At 39.6% G+C, this 16,954-nt stretch overlaps 1 protein-coding gene across 1 annotated transcript; it reads right to left on the reverse strand.

The window, feature by feature from the left end:
• Positions 1-1,559: 1,559 nt before the first annotated feature.
• On the reverse strand, positions 1,560-16,520 carry pygma (phosphorylase, glycogen, muscle A). Its single transcript, XM_036587644.1, has 20 exons — positions 16,187-16,520; positions 11,811-11,912; positions 11,609-11,687; positions 10,578-10,681; positions 10,302-10,433; positions 10,099-10,210; positions 8,718-8,800; positions 7,984-8,127; positions 7,722-7,814; positions 7,013-7,159; positions 5,752-5,915; positions 5,552-5,666; positions 5,170-5,271; positions 4,823-4,970; positions 4,653-4,711; positions 4,376-4,517; positions 4,043-4,250; positions 3,006-3,140; positions 2,754-2,820; positions 1,560-2,654 (listed from the first exon to the last, which is right to left on the reverse strand). Exons 1-20 carry the CDS (start codon positions 16,427-16,429, stop codon positions 2,505-2,507), a joined length of 2,529 nt encoding a protein of 842 aa, XP_036443537.1. The 5' UTR covers positions 16,430-16,520; the 3' UTR covers positions 1,560-2,504.
• Between the last annotated feature and the right edge of the window lie 434 nt (positions 16,521-16,954).

Genomic DNA, 16,954 nt, shown 5'->3' on the forward strand with positions numbered 1-16,954 from the left:
CTCTGTTATGTTGTTGTGTTTCCTCCCATGAACTGCTTCAGGTCCTTCCACAATATTTTTCTAGGATTAAGATCAGGACTTTGACTTGGCCATTCCAAAACATTAACTTTATTCTTCTTTAACCATTCTGTGTTAGAACGACTTGCGTGCTTAGGGTCGTTGTTCTGCTGCCTGACCCATGTTCTCTTGAGCTCACTGACAGCTGTCCTGACATTTTCCTTTAAAATTTGTAAAATTCAGAGTTCATTGTTCCATGATGACAAGCCGTCCTGGCCCAGGTGCAGGAAAAATGCCCAAACCATGATACTCCCACCACTGTGATTCACACATGGGATAAGGTTTTTATGCTGGAATGCAGTGTTTACCTTTCTCCAAACATACCGCTTCTCATTTAAACCAAAAAGATCTATTTTGGTCTTATCTGTCCACAAAACATTGTTCAATTAGCCTTCTGGCTTGTCCATGTGCTCTTTAGCAAACTGCAGATGGGCAGCAATGTTCTTTTTGGAGATTGCCACCCCATTGGTTGAAAACACCTGACGCTGGGGTGATTAATTTCACCCTCAAAATATCCTAAAGGTTCACATAGTTTTGCCACTCACAGATGATATTGGACCATTTTCCTCAATAAATAAATGACAATGAATAAGCCATATATGTATACCACAAACGGTATATATATTCTATGATATGGGCTCTTTAAAGAAATAAAGAACCAATTTACTTTGTTAGAAAACACTTATCAATACATCCCACTGATTATGATTGAGGAAGAAAAGGAAAAAGTGGATGCCAAGTCTCCCCCAATTAAAACACAGGTTGTATAATAAGCTACTGAAGCAGATGTACCATGGTTCTTTCTACCATGGGAAATTAGCAATACATCATCATGATTTATAGATAAAGACAAAGTGAGCAGAGTATATAGATCATAATAGTGTTTATAAAACAGAGCTCAACAGCCTTGTCTTAATTAAATAAGGTAAAAGTCAGAAAGAGTGCTTCTTTTTCTGTAAGTGGAATATTTTGAGATGATGTCCTCTGAGTGACCCTAGCTCACAGGTGGGCCAGCATTTGTTCTGTTTTGGCTTCCTGTCTGAAATTTCCTTTGCCCCAGTCAGGGGCTGCATGACATGCCAGAAGTAATACCTCTGGATCAGTGGGTTCTAGGAACATATTTTGACAGAGTACATCCTGCTGATTGTTCTGGCACCAAATGCTCAGTCTGAAAAATGACCTCTTTCTGGTCAAGGTACTGGTAAGGATTTAACATTTGCCACGCATTACAGCCTAGGTCATAGGCCTTGTTAAGTAACATAGGTGACAGGTAACCCATTACAAGACTGCATGTCTTAACAGTTTATTGTCAACTCATGCCAAGGTTTGGACCCTGGTCACATACACGCATAAGCGTGTGTCTTTACACGTATGTCTATGCAAGTAAATGTGCAAAAGATCAGGTTGGGACGAAGTGTTAATTATACATTTCCAAGGTTTGACCACAGGTTTCGTTCAGAAGTTTGATTATGTAATCTAAAAAAAATGCAATGGAGCCCATGTGTCTGTTTACTTCATTTATTATTAACAGTGTAGTGCTTTGAAAAAACATCACTGATAAAAACATAATTATTTTTTGTATTATTGAACTGTCTTTATTGAAGGCTGTTTAATTCACCTCAAAGAGTGAACAATTGAAGCGCTATTCCTTAACTAGTATATGGGACTTTACCAGTGTGTTTTCAGATTTTCTCCCATTACAAAAACATGTTCCAGTTGAAAAACAAAAAAATCTTTAGTTCATTACATATAACACCAGTTAATACAGACTCGCTCATACTTAGAAACCCTACCTAATGCTTTGCCTTAGAAGCTGCAGTTGCCTTGAACTCCCATCTGAAAGCCTATCATTTGAAGAACGAGCTACCAAACAATCAATAACTCTCAGGATGAATATCCAGCCAATCCTTTCTGAAGCAGTATATTTTTTTGAGAGTCCAGGCATCAATATGGAAGAGTGGCACAGCTAATTTGCATTGGATTTCACTCCAGATGTGTTTAAACCGTTCAAGACTTAAAAAGTATTCATAAAACATAGAAATCTCACCTACACAGTTACAGCAGAACACAGTGTGAAAACAGAATGCACTGTCATAGTAGAAAGTTGTCAGTGTAGAAGGTGTAACAAACGTGGAACACACGGTGATATGTGGCTGGGATAAGGCACATCAGTTGAACATTGATGAAAGTCTTTTAACTCATTGATCTCAGACAAGTAAGACTGTTTAATAACAGATAGACTATTAAAGATTGAAGATTGACAGACTGTGTTTGCATGTGCATGTGTGTGTGGTGGGAGCTGAGAGGTTAGGTGTGACCACAATGGAAAACAAATAAATAGACAGGTCATTCCAGGCATTCAATTCTGGGGCATATCTAGAGCTGCTTTGCTCTTAACTCTTCCTGTAGCATTGGGGTCAGGTTTGGGCTCGAGTGGCCTGTGTGGTTTATTTTGGGTCGTCAGGAGCTGCAATCTTCTCCAGACTAGGTTCTATGCCCCAAATCTCACGAGCATATTGAGCAATGGTGCGATCACTGGAGAACTTGCCGGAACCAGCGATGTTATAGATCACCTTCTTGGTCCATTCCTTGGGTTTCTGTTAGGAGAAATAGTTTAGAAATGAAAAGGAGATGAGTTCAAGCATGTGAATTTTGAAGCCAGCATTTGGGAGGCCACAAGAAGTGACATCACTCACCTTGTACAGAGCACTGACTTTCTCTTGGCATCTGATGTAGTCTTCATAGTCTGCAAACACTTTAAACCTGTCAGGGGTTTTTTTGACAGAGAAAGTGCAGACATGGGTCACATGTTTCCTTAATCCATCAACTTAAAAGAGCATATTGAAGATATTATGCAGATGAGCTCGCCTGAAGAACAGTAACCTGTGTTACATGCTGAGCATGTGTGTGAGAGCATGCGCACATATAATTTGCCACAGTGTCTGTACCTGTCATGGTGCATCAGCAAATTGACAATGTCCTTGAAGAGGTCAGGCTGCTTGGGACTGAAGAAGCCTCCTGCAATCTGGTCAATAGCTTGCTTTAGCTCTGGAATACGGTTGTAGTACTCGGAAGCATTATATCTGTGGAGAGGAGGACAGTATATTTTGGAATAATCTAAAAAATACTTTAAAAATAAAATGGTTAAAAATAAAATAAACCAAACATTCATTATCCTCATAGTAAACATACCATTTCACCATATCATTGCTATCATAAAAAACATTATCATTACACCATTTTTTTTAGTTTTTACACAGTTTGAAAATGGCAGAGGCCCTTTATATTGTGGAAACGTCATGAAAAATAGTTGTTTTTTTTTTACATTAAAAAGAATGTTTTTGTCAAAATACAAAATTTCCTCTAGACAACCATATACTACTAAGACACTGTATGTTCCACCAGCATCTGTATTCCTTTACCATGTGCATCAAACCCAATTTGATCACATTTGAGGAAAATTCCATTGATTTCTCAAAATTTCTACATAATTCACTTGAGATAAGTCAGTTGTTACAGTTGTGCTGATAGGCAGCAGGGGCTGTGCAAATATAAGCATTTTTATTGTAGTCCAGAATGACCAGTGAACCTCCTCTATGTTTTATATGTAATGTTAATAATGGTAATATAGTGGTCTATATAATGGTAATATAATGGTCTGAAAAATAAGTTTTCTTTGTGCACAATTTTGCCTCTCCACCATGAACATTTTAAATAATCAAGCAGTATATTTGTAACTAATTTCATGTAATAGCTTCCTCATAGGTAGCTTTTGGAGGCATTAAACTCTATAAATAGCTGGTTCTTATTGTCCTTATTATAAACAGCAATATTCTCCAGAGTGCCACATTTTTCCATCAAACCACTATCACTGACTTTGTTTACATCTTAATGATTTGATTATGCAGAAATATTGAAAAATCTGTTTAATTCTCTTTTAAGAATACTAAGCATGTTTGATATCTCCATGTAATACTTCTCTCACCCCTTCTTGTCCATGGCCTCAACATCTTCAACCCTCATGCCGAAGATGAAAATGTTGTCCTCTCCAGCCTCCTCTGCCATCTCCACGTTTGCTCCATCCATGGTGCCAATGGTCAGAGCACCGTTCAGCATGAATTTCATGTTGCCTGTTCCGGAAGCTTCTGTGCCAGCTGTGGAGATCTGCTCAGACAGGTCTGCAGCAGGGACAGCTGCAGTATAGGGAAATAAAGAGTATAGGGAAAAAAAAAGCAGGAATTACAGAGGTCTGATTGTCCTTAGAAATGGAACTGACAAAGAAAACACAACACTCTGTGCCTTAGATGTAATGGGGCACCTTTTTCAGCCAGGGTGACTCTGTAGTTCTCCAGGAAGATGACTTTAAGGCGATCACCCACCACTGGGTCATTGTTGACCACTTCACCAATAGCTGTGACTAGACGAATAATCATTTTAGCTGTGTGGTAGCCTGGGGCAGCCTGGAGCAGCAAGAACATAACATATCTGTGACAAACTGATCTAACAATAAAGTTTGTTTGATGTAATTCCATGAAGTGGATGTGATTCTTGCACTGGTATGGGCATCTTAACTGTATGCTGTAAAGTCAGCATACCTTTCCACCAATCATGATGGTTCTGGGAGTCCACTGCTTGTTGGGCTCCTTCTTGATGCCTGTAGGAACAATTTTAATTAGATTTCTGAGGATGAGTCATGGATGTGGGATTAGTAATGGATAGGTGTGAAGACAGATGTGAAGAAGCTGAAAAAAGAGGGAGCACTCACGGTTATAGAAAGTGATAATGTGCAGGCAGTTGAGCAGCTGTCTCTTGTACTCATGGATTCTCTTGACCTGTATGTCAAACATGGAGTTGGCATTGATCTTCACTTTGTAGTGCTCCTCCAAGTGTGTGGCAAACTTCAGTTTGTTCTCCTACAACAACAGTGAACATCAAGAATGAACGCCGTGTAGGTCAACTCTTGGCCTTTGGCAACAGTGCACCATGCTGTGATATGATATAAAAATCCTTAATTAAATATTTATTCACATCCTTGGTTTGAAGGCAACGGACATTGGAAACGTTATACCTGCTAAAGTTAGAATCAGGAGAAATGCACAGTGACTTTCTCACCTGTTTGATTTTGGCAACATCACGAATGAAAGCCTCATCATGTACAAAGTTCAGTAGTTTCTTCAGCTGGTCCAGGTCTCGGATGAAGTCCTCTCCAATTCTCTAACCACACAACCACACAGAGTGATAAGAGTGGACATAAGGAGAGTATAATTTTAGTACCTGTAATTTTAAGCGTGTAGGCTAGATGAGTTAAACCAGTGTTTCCTGGTATTAGTCCTAGAGTATCCCAACACTTCATGCATTTAAGAAGAAGTGCATTAAAGCAGGAAGAGTTCAGGGTCAGTACAGGGTCACTCCAAGGTCACTCCAAGATCAGTATTAGAGACCACTCAATTTTTAACTTCACTAAATTTAAAGCCAGCCTAAATTAAACACTAACCTCTGCAATGACTTCAGCCAGACCAGGGTTGCACATGACCAGCCAGCGGCGGGGAGTGATGCCATTGGTTTTATTCTGGAACTTGTGTGGGTCCATCTCATAGAAATCCTTGAACCTGTTAACACATTACATATTATGTATAAAGGAAGCTGTGAACAGGATCCCAGTAAGTGTGTGTGTATTTTGCACCTGATACATACACAGTAGCTTTGAGGATGTCCGAGTGAATGCGCGCTACACCATTGACTGCGTGGGCACCAACAATGCACATATGGGCCATGTTCACTCTCTTTATTCCTCCCTCCTCAATCAGTGACATGCGGCGCAGACGGTCTGTGTCACCAGGGAACAGGGAAGCCACACGCTGCATAGCCAAACACAGAAAACTCAAAATATATATGACTACATACATATAAGTTTGATAAACTGTAAAAAAATGGAGGCTGATTTGAAATGTTTGTGATACTTGGATTACTGAAGAACTTTTGTTCCAGTGATTTGGTTCATGTGGACTGCTAATTTGCTTTGCTTCATTTTAATGAAAAAATTATTTGACTTAAAACCAGTTAAACTGCTGATTATCGCATGAAGTACAGCACTGTATGAAAGTCAGAGACCACTCTTCACTTAATTTCCAGTCAGAATAGCCAAGTACAAGTTATTCATTTTTCAGTAGGTATTTTTAAGGAGATTATAAATAAGTGAAAAGGAGTTTTTCTTTTTAAAGATGGGACTCTTAACAGCCTTGAAAGATCTGGTAGACCACCAAAACTGTCTCCATCAGATAAGCAGTACTTAAAGCTTTGATCTTTGAGAGACAGTGGAAAATCAATCTCCGCTCTTGCTTCAGATCTAAAAAAAACCCAGGTGTTTCTGTCCATTCTTCCACTGTAAAATCATCAAATCATCACTATGGATCTGAAAGGATATGTAGCTGCTATGAATTCCTTCCTGAGAGGAAAATATGACCAGACTGCATCGTCACTGAGTGTGTTTGGATTTATTTGGATCATGAAAATTTTCTGTTAAATACGTTTTTTGCTTTACTTCCTGACCCTTAATAATTATAACACCAAGTTATTAGAGAATTAATAATTGGCACTTGATAGCCAATTTGCAGTGCTGTATACAACTTTAAATAATAACATATTTAGGGCATTCAGTTAATGATTCATTTATATTTGACATTTTTAAGTTAAATAATAACATGTTTAGGACATGTTAGTTAATGATTCATTTATAATTTATCGTTGACTATAGTTTACTATTTTATATATAGTTACTGAAGTATTAAGGTTAATAATAAGGCTGGAGTTTAAGGGGTTAAAAGCCACACATAAACTCTGCCCAAAGATTACTTTCAAGTCACATTACTACGCATTACTTTCAAGTCAATATTCAGTCCATATGGTGTGTGTGTGTGTGTGTGTGTGTGTGTGTGTGTGTGTGTGTGTGTCTGACCTCCAGGTGGCGGCGGTTGATCTCATAAATGATCTCGAGGTGACGGGGCAGCAGGTTCTGGAACAGGTCGATAGGCCAGCGCTCCAGAGCCTCAGGCAGCACTGTGTGGTTAGTATAAGCACAAGTCCTGACAGTGATATCCCAGGCCTAGAACCAGAAATAAAGGCTCTAATGAAACTCCTTCACTGCAAACCATCTTCTAATGCTATATTTTGACAGTATGCCAGATATATCAACACATGTTAAAGAAGAAATGGTGTTTGGAGCTCAGCGAAGAGCTCAGTGATGTTTCTCTCCTCTACACACTTAAAAGATGGTTCGTTAAGGGTTATTAAGTAAAGAAAATGGTTCTATTTTGAACCATGAGTTCTATATAGAACCATTTCATGCTTAAATGGCTCTTGCATGGTGAAGTTGTTCGTCAGAATGAGGGAGAATGTGTTGTATATGATTCTATATAGAACCTTTTGGTTTATACAGTATATAGCACTAAAAAATGTTGTTCTATTGTTACGATGTCAAGCTTATAAAATGTTTCTATATACAACTCATGGTTCCAAAGAGAACCATTGCCTTTTGTGGTAGTGCGTAGGGTTGAAAAGTCTAACACTGCCTTTCAATGTTATTGTTTTGGATAATAATTAATGCTTTGTGAAATAAGCTTAAAAAAACGGGAGACCACAATATCTCAAATCTCGATTTTTCTTACCTTCTCCCATGACAGCTTCTCTTCATCAAGCAGCACCCTCATCAGCTCAGGAATAGCAAGGGCAGGGTGGGTGTCATTCAGCTGGATGGCCACCTGAGGGCAGAAAAGAGACAAATATGGCTTAGTACTGTGAATGTTTTAAAGAATCAGCCACGATCTGTCCTGTAGAACTGATTATAGGTGTGTGTCTTCAGAACAGCTTAATATGTCTATATCAGCTGAGGTATGTGTATCAGCGTGATGATTTGATTAATAGGCCCACCTTTTCAGGGAGTTGGTTGAAGTCAGTGCGTGCAATCTCCCTGGAGCCAAACTTGGAGGCCTTGAAGCGGCGGATGATGTCCTGTAGCGTGGCAGCCACCACAAAATACTCCTGCTTCAGACGCAGCTCCTTCCCTTCAAAGAACTGCACAGAGGTGTATATGGATTTTAGAATGACAGTTCGATGCGTTTTCATCTTTAGTTTTGCACTGGACGTGCCTGAGTCACCACGCACTCATCTCAAACCACATCCAATTGTGTTAGGTTTCCCTGCTAAAAAACAGCATAGACCAGCATAGCTGGGCACCGGCAAAACCAGCATATGTTGGGTTTTAGATGCTGGTATGCTGGTCAGCAGCAATGGAAGCTGATATGCTGATCACCATCAAAACCAGCACATGTTGTCTTTTGATGCTGGTATATTGGTCAACCAGCATGACCATGGTGAGTTGACCAGCTAAACCAGAACCAGACCAGCACTAGGCCAGCATAGACTAGCATAGACCACCTTAGAGCAGCATGAAATGTTTGCTGGTCTGTGCTGTTTTCTTTCAGCAGGGTAATCTTTTAAAAACTTGCTTATGTGGTTTGTGATATTGTAGGACATACTGCATACTGGTAATACAACTGTTTTTAGCTATCTGGTATACTTTTGTCAACAACTCAACAATTGCTTTTGGTAAAAGTCCTTTACATAGTTAAGATGAATGGAGACAAAAAGGGTGATTTACTAACGTTGTCATTGGGGTACAGCACTCGGGAGATGTTCTCAGCCAAGTTCCTGTCCAAGACAGCCTGGATGTAGCCACCAACATTGACTGAGAAGATGACAAGAATGAGTTTGCTTCTGTGTCTTTCCGAGGCGGAGTATAGAGGAGTATATTTGTGTTTGTTTATGTATATTGTTTATTAAAGGTTTATGGTGCCTTTTACTTTTATGTTAAGAAAAATACCTGCAAATGTTTTATTAGCACAGTTATTTGCTAATACTATGCGTATACTTTGCAGTACTTGGTTTCATTTTCATCAAAATTCATCAGTTTCTTTTATGAAGAGTAGATGTTGCCTATATTACTGGTTTGACTTTTTTTTAAACTGTTGTTGAAACTCTCTTTAAAAATTAAAAATCTCTTTACCCTAAGGTGGGTTAAACACTTGAAAGGTTAGCTGTATGAGCCAATACACCTAACACCCTCTGATGTTTCTTCTTTAAAAACTGCTAAGCTTTGTGCTGAAGCACTACGCTTAAAATGAGCTTCTAACAGTAGGTTATCAACATGACATCACACAATTTGAATGTGAGCTATTTCAGGCTAGATTTGTTACAAGACTTGATTAATACATCTTTATTGCTTTTCTGCAGAATTTTGCTTGATACCCATACTCACAGTCAAACTAACCATATAGGCTATATAGGCTGCAGCATAAGCCCTTGTGAGTGCAGGGGGCCGCGCAGCAATGGGTTAAAAATAGTTTGAATCTTTAACATGTTAACTTTAACAGTATTTATGTTATCTAATGAGGGGTGGGGGGTGGAACAGGAGTGGGGTTGCTGTCAAATATTTGTATAGTATTAGGCTATATTTTTGATTATGCAGGGTTGCCAAATTTCATGCTTTTTTTTCTTTTCTCAGGCTATCGCAAAGTATGCTGTGCCACTTGTGATGCATCACATTTGGTCTAAAACTGGCTGCATAAGTGCTGCTCTAAGAATGAAGAATCACAGGCCTGCATGCTAAGTGTAATGTAATAATGGACAAGAATTATGCATGAAAAATTGATAATCTCACTTTAGTCTCACTCAAGCTACCTGGAAATCTCACTACAGTCACCTCACCAAGGTTGGCAACCCTGATATGTTGTCATCGTTTTTATATAGCAAATCTTTATCTAAGGGGGCCTCAAACCTTTTATATCTCAGGGCCACAAAATAGCTTAATCCAGCCCTGACAATACCCGGTGATAGTGTTATGCTATCTCTAATTCTCACAAATATTGTTGTTAATATTGATATATGTTTTCCCTAAAATAAAGATTAGTTTTTCATATGTTAAGTTATTTTACGCCAATAAAGAAAATGTATTCATTTGAATGGAAAAGCATCGGTGCAACTCACAGTCTTTCAGGTTGAACTCGCATGGGGCCTTGGCAGACCACAGCCTCATAGTGTTCACAACATTGTTTCTGTAGCCAGGTACGGGAGTGTCATATGGCAGGGCCAAGACAACCTGTAAACACAAACAAGTAAGCAAAGATCCACACTTATTCCAGCACATGACTTCTATCATCTTCAACACACATACACACTGTTAACTTTACCTGTGTGTCTACCCATTTCACTCCATCTGGGTGGTGCTCTGTCCTGCCATAGAAGTGCACGGGGCGCATGTATTCAGGACGGGCTTTCTCCCATGGGTTGCCATAGCGCAGCCAATCATCAGCTTCTTCCACCTGTTAGTTATTGATATGGTTAAGACCTCTAAACGTGTCATTGAAAAAAAATAAACATACATGTATGTATGTTTTTTTTCATGTTGTCCACAGGAAGGGAGATAAAAGGGAGATATCCCTTTTAGAAGGACGTATGGGGCTTACCTGCCAGCCATGAACAATTTTCTGGTTAAAGATACCAAACTCATACCGAATGCCATAGCCATAGGCAGCCAAACCAAGAGAAGCCATGGAATCCAGGAAGCAAGCTGGCAGTGACAGGGGAAGGAAAAACGTTGATCCAAAGAAAGGAATGACAGTGAATGAGAAAAAAATATATTTTAAAAAGGCAGTTTATTGCAGCTTTGGCCTCTATTTTCAAGATACAAATTAGGACATTATACAGTTATTGGTGCTTGTCCTGAACACAATCAATGCCCTTAAAAGTGGCCAATAATATATAACAGTTATGATTATTCATTCATTAATTCATTCAGCATTTAAACTGCATGATCCAGCTAGGGTTGCAGTAGCAGTAGGGAAAGCAGACAATCCCAGATGACCCTGTCCCCAGCAACATTCTCCAGCTCCCAGAACAACTTAGAGATATAATCCCTCCAGCAGGTCCTAGGATGGCCTCAGGGTCTCGCCCCAGTAGGCAGTGCCTGGTAAACCTCCAACAGGGGGGGGCCAGGGGGCATCCTAACAAGATGCTCCAACCACCTTAACTGACTCCACTCAATGTGGAGGAGTAGTGGCTCTACTTTGAGCTCCTCCTGGATGACCCAGCTCCTCACCTTATTAAGTAGAGTGTGGCCTGCCATTCTGCCAAAAAAGCTTGGTTCCTCACACTGGACCTTGTGGATCGTGGGTCAACACGGTCACCCCATGTTGCCTTTTCAGGCTGAGCCCAAGCTTTCGCCAAGGAACACTACACCTAGGCCTGGCTCAAGGGGTAACACTTTCTTGGGCAGGGTACACGGTTTCTTGTGTCCCTTGATCATGGGGGAATTTGGACCGTGTCAGTCTGGATCTTCACTCCAGACCTGTTTGCCTTCTACAAGGAGCATACTGCTATATAAGTTGTGATTGCATCTTTGTGTTTGCTTGAGTCCTTTGCATAGAACTGAGAAGAGAATGATAGATAGCATGTCAAAATGGAAAAGGCGAGAGAGAAGAGAGAGAGTGGCACATACCAGCTAGGCGGCCCAGGCCTCCATTCCCCAGTCCAGCATCCTCCTCAATGTCCTCCAGCTCCTCCATGTCCAAGCCCAGCTAGGGAACACAGGAACACTGATTTCAGTATGATCAACTAGCAAAACCTTCTGGATCATAGATTTGGTTTGATTCTCTAAAGTTTTAACTGTTTGAAAAGGCTAGATTTTGTGGATCAGGCACCTGGTACATAGCCTCATCACAAGCATTCTCCAAGGCCAGGTTCACCATAGTGTTCTGCAGAGTACGGCCCATGTAGAACTCCAGAGAGAGGTAGTACACACGCTAGAGAAGGAAAGAGACAAAACAGCATTTCTTATTAATAGGCTATTATTATGTTAGATTCCTGGCAAACCTGTTCCTACACTGAATGCACCATAACAATGAAACATCTGTGCCTTTTATACTGCAAAATAGACATGATCAGGCTTGAAATTAAGCTATTTTAATCAGAAGACTGATTAGTAATGGCTGTAAAAGTATTCTGACTTGTGTTATCTGTCACTTTTGTGTTAATACTTATAAAAATATTTGAACTCAACACTTCTATAGCCATCATAGCTGAAATTATTGCTGATGAAAGACTATAGGAGCCTTGCTGTGGTAAGATTAGCCTACTACACTCTTTAAAAAGATGGTTCTTCAAGGATTCTTTAGTAAAGGGACCGTGAGTTCTATATAGAACCGTTTCATGCTTAAATGGTTCTTTGCATGGTGGAATCATCTTTAGATTGATGGAGAATGTGTTGTAAATGGTTTTATATAGAACCTTTTTGAAAATTGTTCTATATAGCACCAAAAATGTTCTTCTATTGTTACAATATCAAGCTAGTAACAGAAGTAGTACCCTTTTAGGTTCAATATAGAACCATAAACAACACATTCTCCATCAATCTGAAGAACCATTTCACCAAGCAAAAAATCATTTGAGCATGAAATAGTTCTATATAGAACTCCTGGTCCTAAATAGAACCATTTCACTTACCAGAGAATCATTGAAGAACCATCTTTTTCAAGAGTGTAGAGAAATTAAACTGAACAACACAAACAGCAAAGAACATTCACATAAAGTTGAAGTTAAGCTTAGACAGGGTTAACTCTGGGTGGGGCATGAACGGGCAGGGGCTAAGCTGACATGGATGAATGGGTGGATATATGTAAACACATTGGTTTTAGTGACATCACAAAACAATGAATGCAGAACTTCAGTTTTTGCTGCTCAGTTTTCATATATGTATGTATATTCAGTATAGACTCCAGAGTGAGTACCTCCTGAAACTTTAATAATCACATACGACATCAAACTCTTATTTTAAAATTGCAAGTAGAATTAGGTTTTCAATGAGATGGGATGTTTAAGTGGTGCTGGGTTTGGAGCTCAGCCTAGCTGAGCACATAATTTCCAAGCAATTTGAAAGACTTTGAGAAAATCTGCAATGAAAAGTGATTAAAAAACTGCAGCCATAAAGCTGGACAATCATTCAAAAGCAGTTTTGTGGTAAGTGGGCTTCTTTCACTTTACTTTTCTTAACAGTACTTTAATTCAGTCATTTGTCACCATTTATAGTTTCGTTTTTCTTCCATAATTACATCTCTGGAAATGTTCCTTTTTTAAAACATAACCAAACGTTTTGAGTAAGAACATGTCAAATATGTCAGATAGAAAAACAATATTGTATTGCATTTTATTGTCTGTATTATTTGCATTATAGTGAAATCTGTCAATTTACTGTTCACATACAGTGTCTGCTCTAATAGGTTGCAAGTTGCAAGCTGATCTCTGTCCCAGATGTACAGCCATGGTTTGAGCACGTCGTTTCTGAGATCCAAATTCCTCCACAGAGAAGCGCCTTCAGTCCGAGGACTATTTTAGGACTATGCTCAATGCTATTTTCACTCCCTGCCCCCTTTCTCTATTGAACTATGGGCCAGCGTGTTTGCCCAGCCCTGTTGTAGAACTTTTTCCCTTGCTACTGGAGACTTGGGGCAGTAAAAAGAGGCCAAATGGACAGAGGTGAGTGTATGTTGGAGGGTCTGATACAGGAGGCGTGGAGAGAGAGGAAGGTCAGTAGTATTGTGTAACACTGGCATTCTGACTCCAGAGTAAAAATAACCACCCCTGAGGTCACTAGCAAAGGCTATGTAGTCTGTGTATAAGGCTGCACCATCATAAGAAGAGAAAATCTGGCTTGGGGCAGAGACATACTGACCACAGACTTTTGCACCATAGAGCTTTTGTTTTATGTGACCAGGCAAACATGGTCCTTAAGGCAACTGGGTAACTCTTTTTATTAGAATGCCCAGTGAACTAGACAGAGATACACTGTAAGGCCAAGGACAGAAGTACATTCTACAGTATATGAAGAAACTACAGTAACATTGGAACTTGGCTGGAAAATGTGGGAAGTCATAACAACCTTACTGGAGTGAAACTGATAAATGTGCGTAGAGTTACAGGGTATCTGTGCTATGCTGTGTAGATTTGTTAGGTTGTTTTCACACCTAGTTTGTTTTCTGAAGTCCATGCCAGGTTTTTGTGACATTTCATCTTTTTCATTTAGTTTCGTGGGGTGTTCACACCTGTCGAAACAAACCATACTAAAGAAAAGGTTTGATTGGTCTGCACCAAAGGTAGCACCATGAGACAGATGTGAGGAAGGCTACACATTTTGCCTTTTAATATCAGGCTGGGTTTTCTCTTATATAAGTTCCAGTGATGACCTTTCACCAAGGGAATGACTTTTGACCTTTGTATCAAAGATACATTAAACGGCTGGCAACCTTGGTTTTAACTGCAGAGAGAAAGGTCAGAGATGTTGCACTGAGATTTCATCTCTCGCTAATAACCTGACTAAAATACACTCATGGTGGTGATATAACAGTAGGAACACAGCAGAATGAATATTACTGTAAGTGTTCAACATGTTTTATTTGATATATATATATATTATATATATATCACTGCTGTCGAAACAAAACTTCATATCTCTTTTCAGTTTTTGACATAACTTGAAAATACCTATTGTCCTTTACTTTCTGTGTAAATTTCATGATGAATGGACCTTAAGAAATGGGCCTGACTGATTTGGAAAAAAGTCTGGTTCCACTGACTTACATTAAAAGTAAAGTATGTTTTATCCTTCGCCTGTAAAGTTATGATTTTGGAGGTACAAGGTTTTGTTCCGAAAGCAGTGATATGTATGCATATATTTGAAGTTCAGTGTGAATTTAATGTCAATTCATATTGGACATGTACTGACATGTAGCACTGAAATATCAGTTCAGAATACAGAAAATAATAAGATTCCAGACAGTTTGCCAGAATATTGCTATCATATTGATGGCATCCTTCAGGCATGTTTCTGTATAAGAAAGTGAATGCCTCTGTTAGTTAAAAACTAGAAGAGAAATCATCACATCGAAGAGTAATAAATTGCCTTTTTTTGCCAAGAGCAAGATTTCCTCTTCATGTAATAAGTATTGGATGGAACAGTCTTTTAAGGACTTCTGATTTTAAGGGGTTTTTTTTTGTCCTTTTATTTCATTTTTCCATTTCATTAGGCCTCTACAGTTTGACAGTACCAGCGGTTTTGGATGGAGAAGGCTGGTCTGATGCCATGTTTTAGCATGTTTCAGCACTAAAACAGAACACAAATCATTCGGCTCTGCCTCATGAGCATCTACCTCTGCTGATCCAATCTCTTAGCAACAACGGAAAGAGTCAGGCCTGTCATCAGTACCTCTCAATGAGAGCACAATCAGCTGCAGGGATGAAAGATTGGTGACACTGCTAAACAGTGCTTTCACCAAGCACAATGGTCATTCTCATCTGTCTTTCATTCTTCAGCCTTGTAAACTGATGCACAACCTTTAGGCTGCATACTATATTTTGAGATTAAAGTTATGAATACAGTTCTTCTGCACAGGTGGGGATGCATTAGATGTGAAATCCTGATATGCCTGAGTACATGGCTACATGATTGATCTCACGTAATCACAAAGGGATGCTATCAATTATTATGGGAGAGAAGCTCAAGGATAGATGACATTAATGTGTTTTTGCCGAACCTTCTTCAATGTATCTGCCTCATGAGTAAATGTCATGACATCTGTAAAAATGTAGTGAAACTAAGTAACATACTTCATGGCAGCTAGCAGTGCAAAAAAATGATTCCTGAAAAACCTTTCATATTGCTAAAGGAGTATTAAATGTGCGCTCTCCTTAACATAGACAAAAATCACCTTTGAGTGATGGTGGACCCTATTGTGCACTTTTGAGGATGTATTAGAGCAAATTTCTTTCTTCCCTAGAGCAAAAAGCCTGATAAATGGCCAGCTTGAAGAAGCAGCCTACCGCAGTCTGCAGAGTATTGATGTGATTTATACACATTGGCAGTTCAGTGAGTAAGGCGGGGTGTTGGTTAACACTGCTGACTTTGCATATCCTCAGTAAATGTGCATTATCACACATGTCTGTTTAGGCTGTTGCAAAATTCTGCAGCTGTAAGTGATCAAAACATTGCCCGGAAGAGTGATCCAGCCAGGTGAGCCTCACTTACCTTAGGGTCTTTCTCATAGTAGCGCTGCTGTGTTCTGATCCACCTGCCCACCAAGTGGTCCCGGACCGTGTTGGCAAGGGCGAAGTAGTAATCCCTCTTGGTGGCCACATTCCTGTCCTTCACCAGGGTAAAATGAAGATGGCGATTAAAGTTTGTCTTCAGATCAGAAACATTCTCAACACCAGCGAGTCCCCTCACTGAAATCTGTTTCCTCCTGTCATGGTCTGACAGTGGCTTGGACATGTTGCCTGAGATCTGAGTGTGCGTCCAATGTGGAGGAGCCAAAAGTGGAAACACTGAGCTGCTCGCAGTTCACTGTCACCGCAGCGCCGCCTCTGTGGCCCCAGTTGTGCAGCTTTAAACCTGGCTGCATTAATATTCATTAAGGGATGGACTGGGACAGACCACTTATGGGATTCTGTTGAATCGAAGTGCATGATGATGCATTTGGACCATTATGAAAAATACACATATGCACGTATACCGTACGGTGCAAAAGTCAGAGACCACCTGACATTTATTTAATTTAAAGTCATACAGTCCATAAAGGGCAATGCAGAAAATATATATTTGATAGAAAATTACACAGACATCTCAAGTTTTTTTTTTTTTTGTATGTATCTATGCTTTGCCTTAATTACAGCTTCTATTCCTTTCAGGAGACTTGCTTTTAGGTTTTCTAAAAAACATGCAGGGATGTTTTTCCACGCCTGCTAAGTTCAGTCTTAGAAGTTAGATGCATTTTCTGCAGCAAGAGTGTAGCTTGAT

Source organism: Colossoma macropomum, unplaced genomic scaffold (assembly GCF_904425465.1).
Source record: "Colossoma macropomum unplaced genomic scaffold, Colossoma_macropomum, whole genome shotgun sequence".
NCBI classification, from domain to species: Eukaryota; Metazoa; Chordata; class Actinopteri; order Characiformes; family Serrasalmidae; genus Colossoma; species Colossoma macropomum.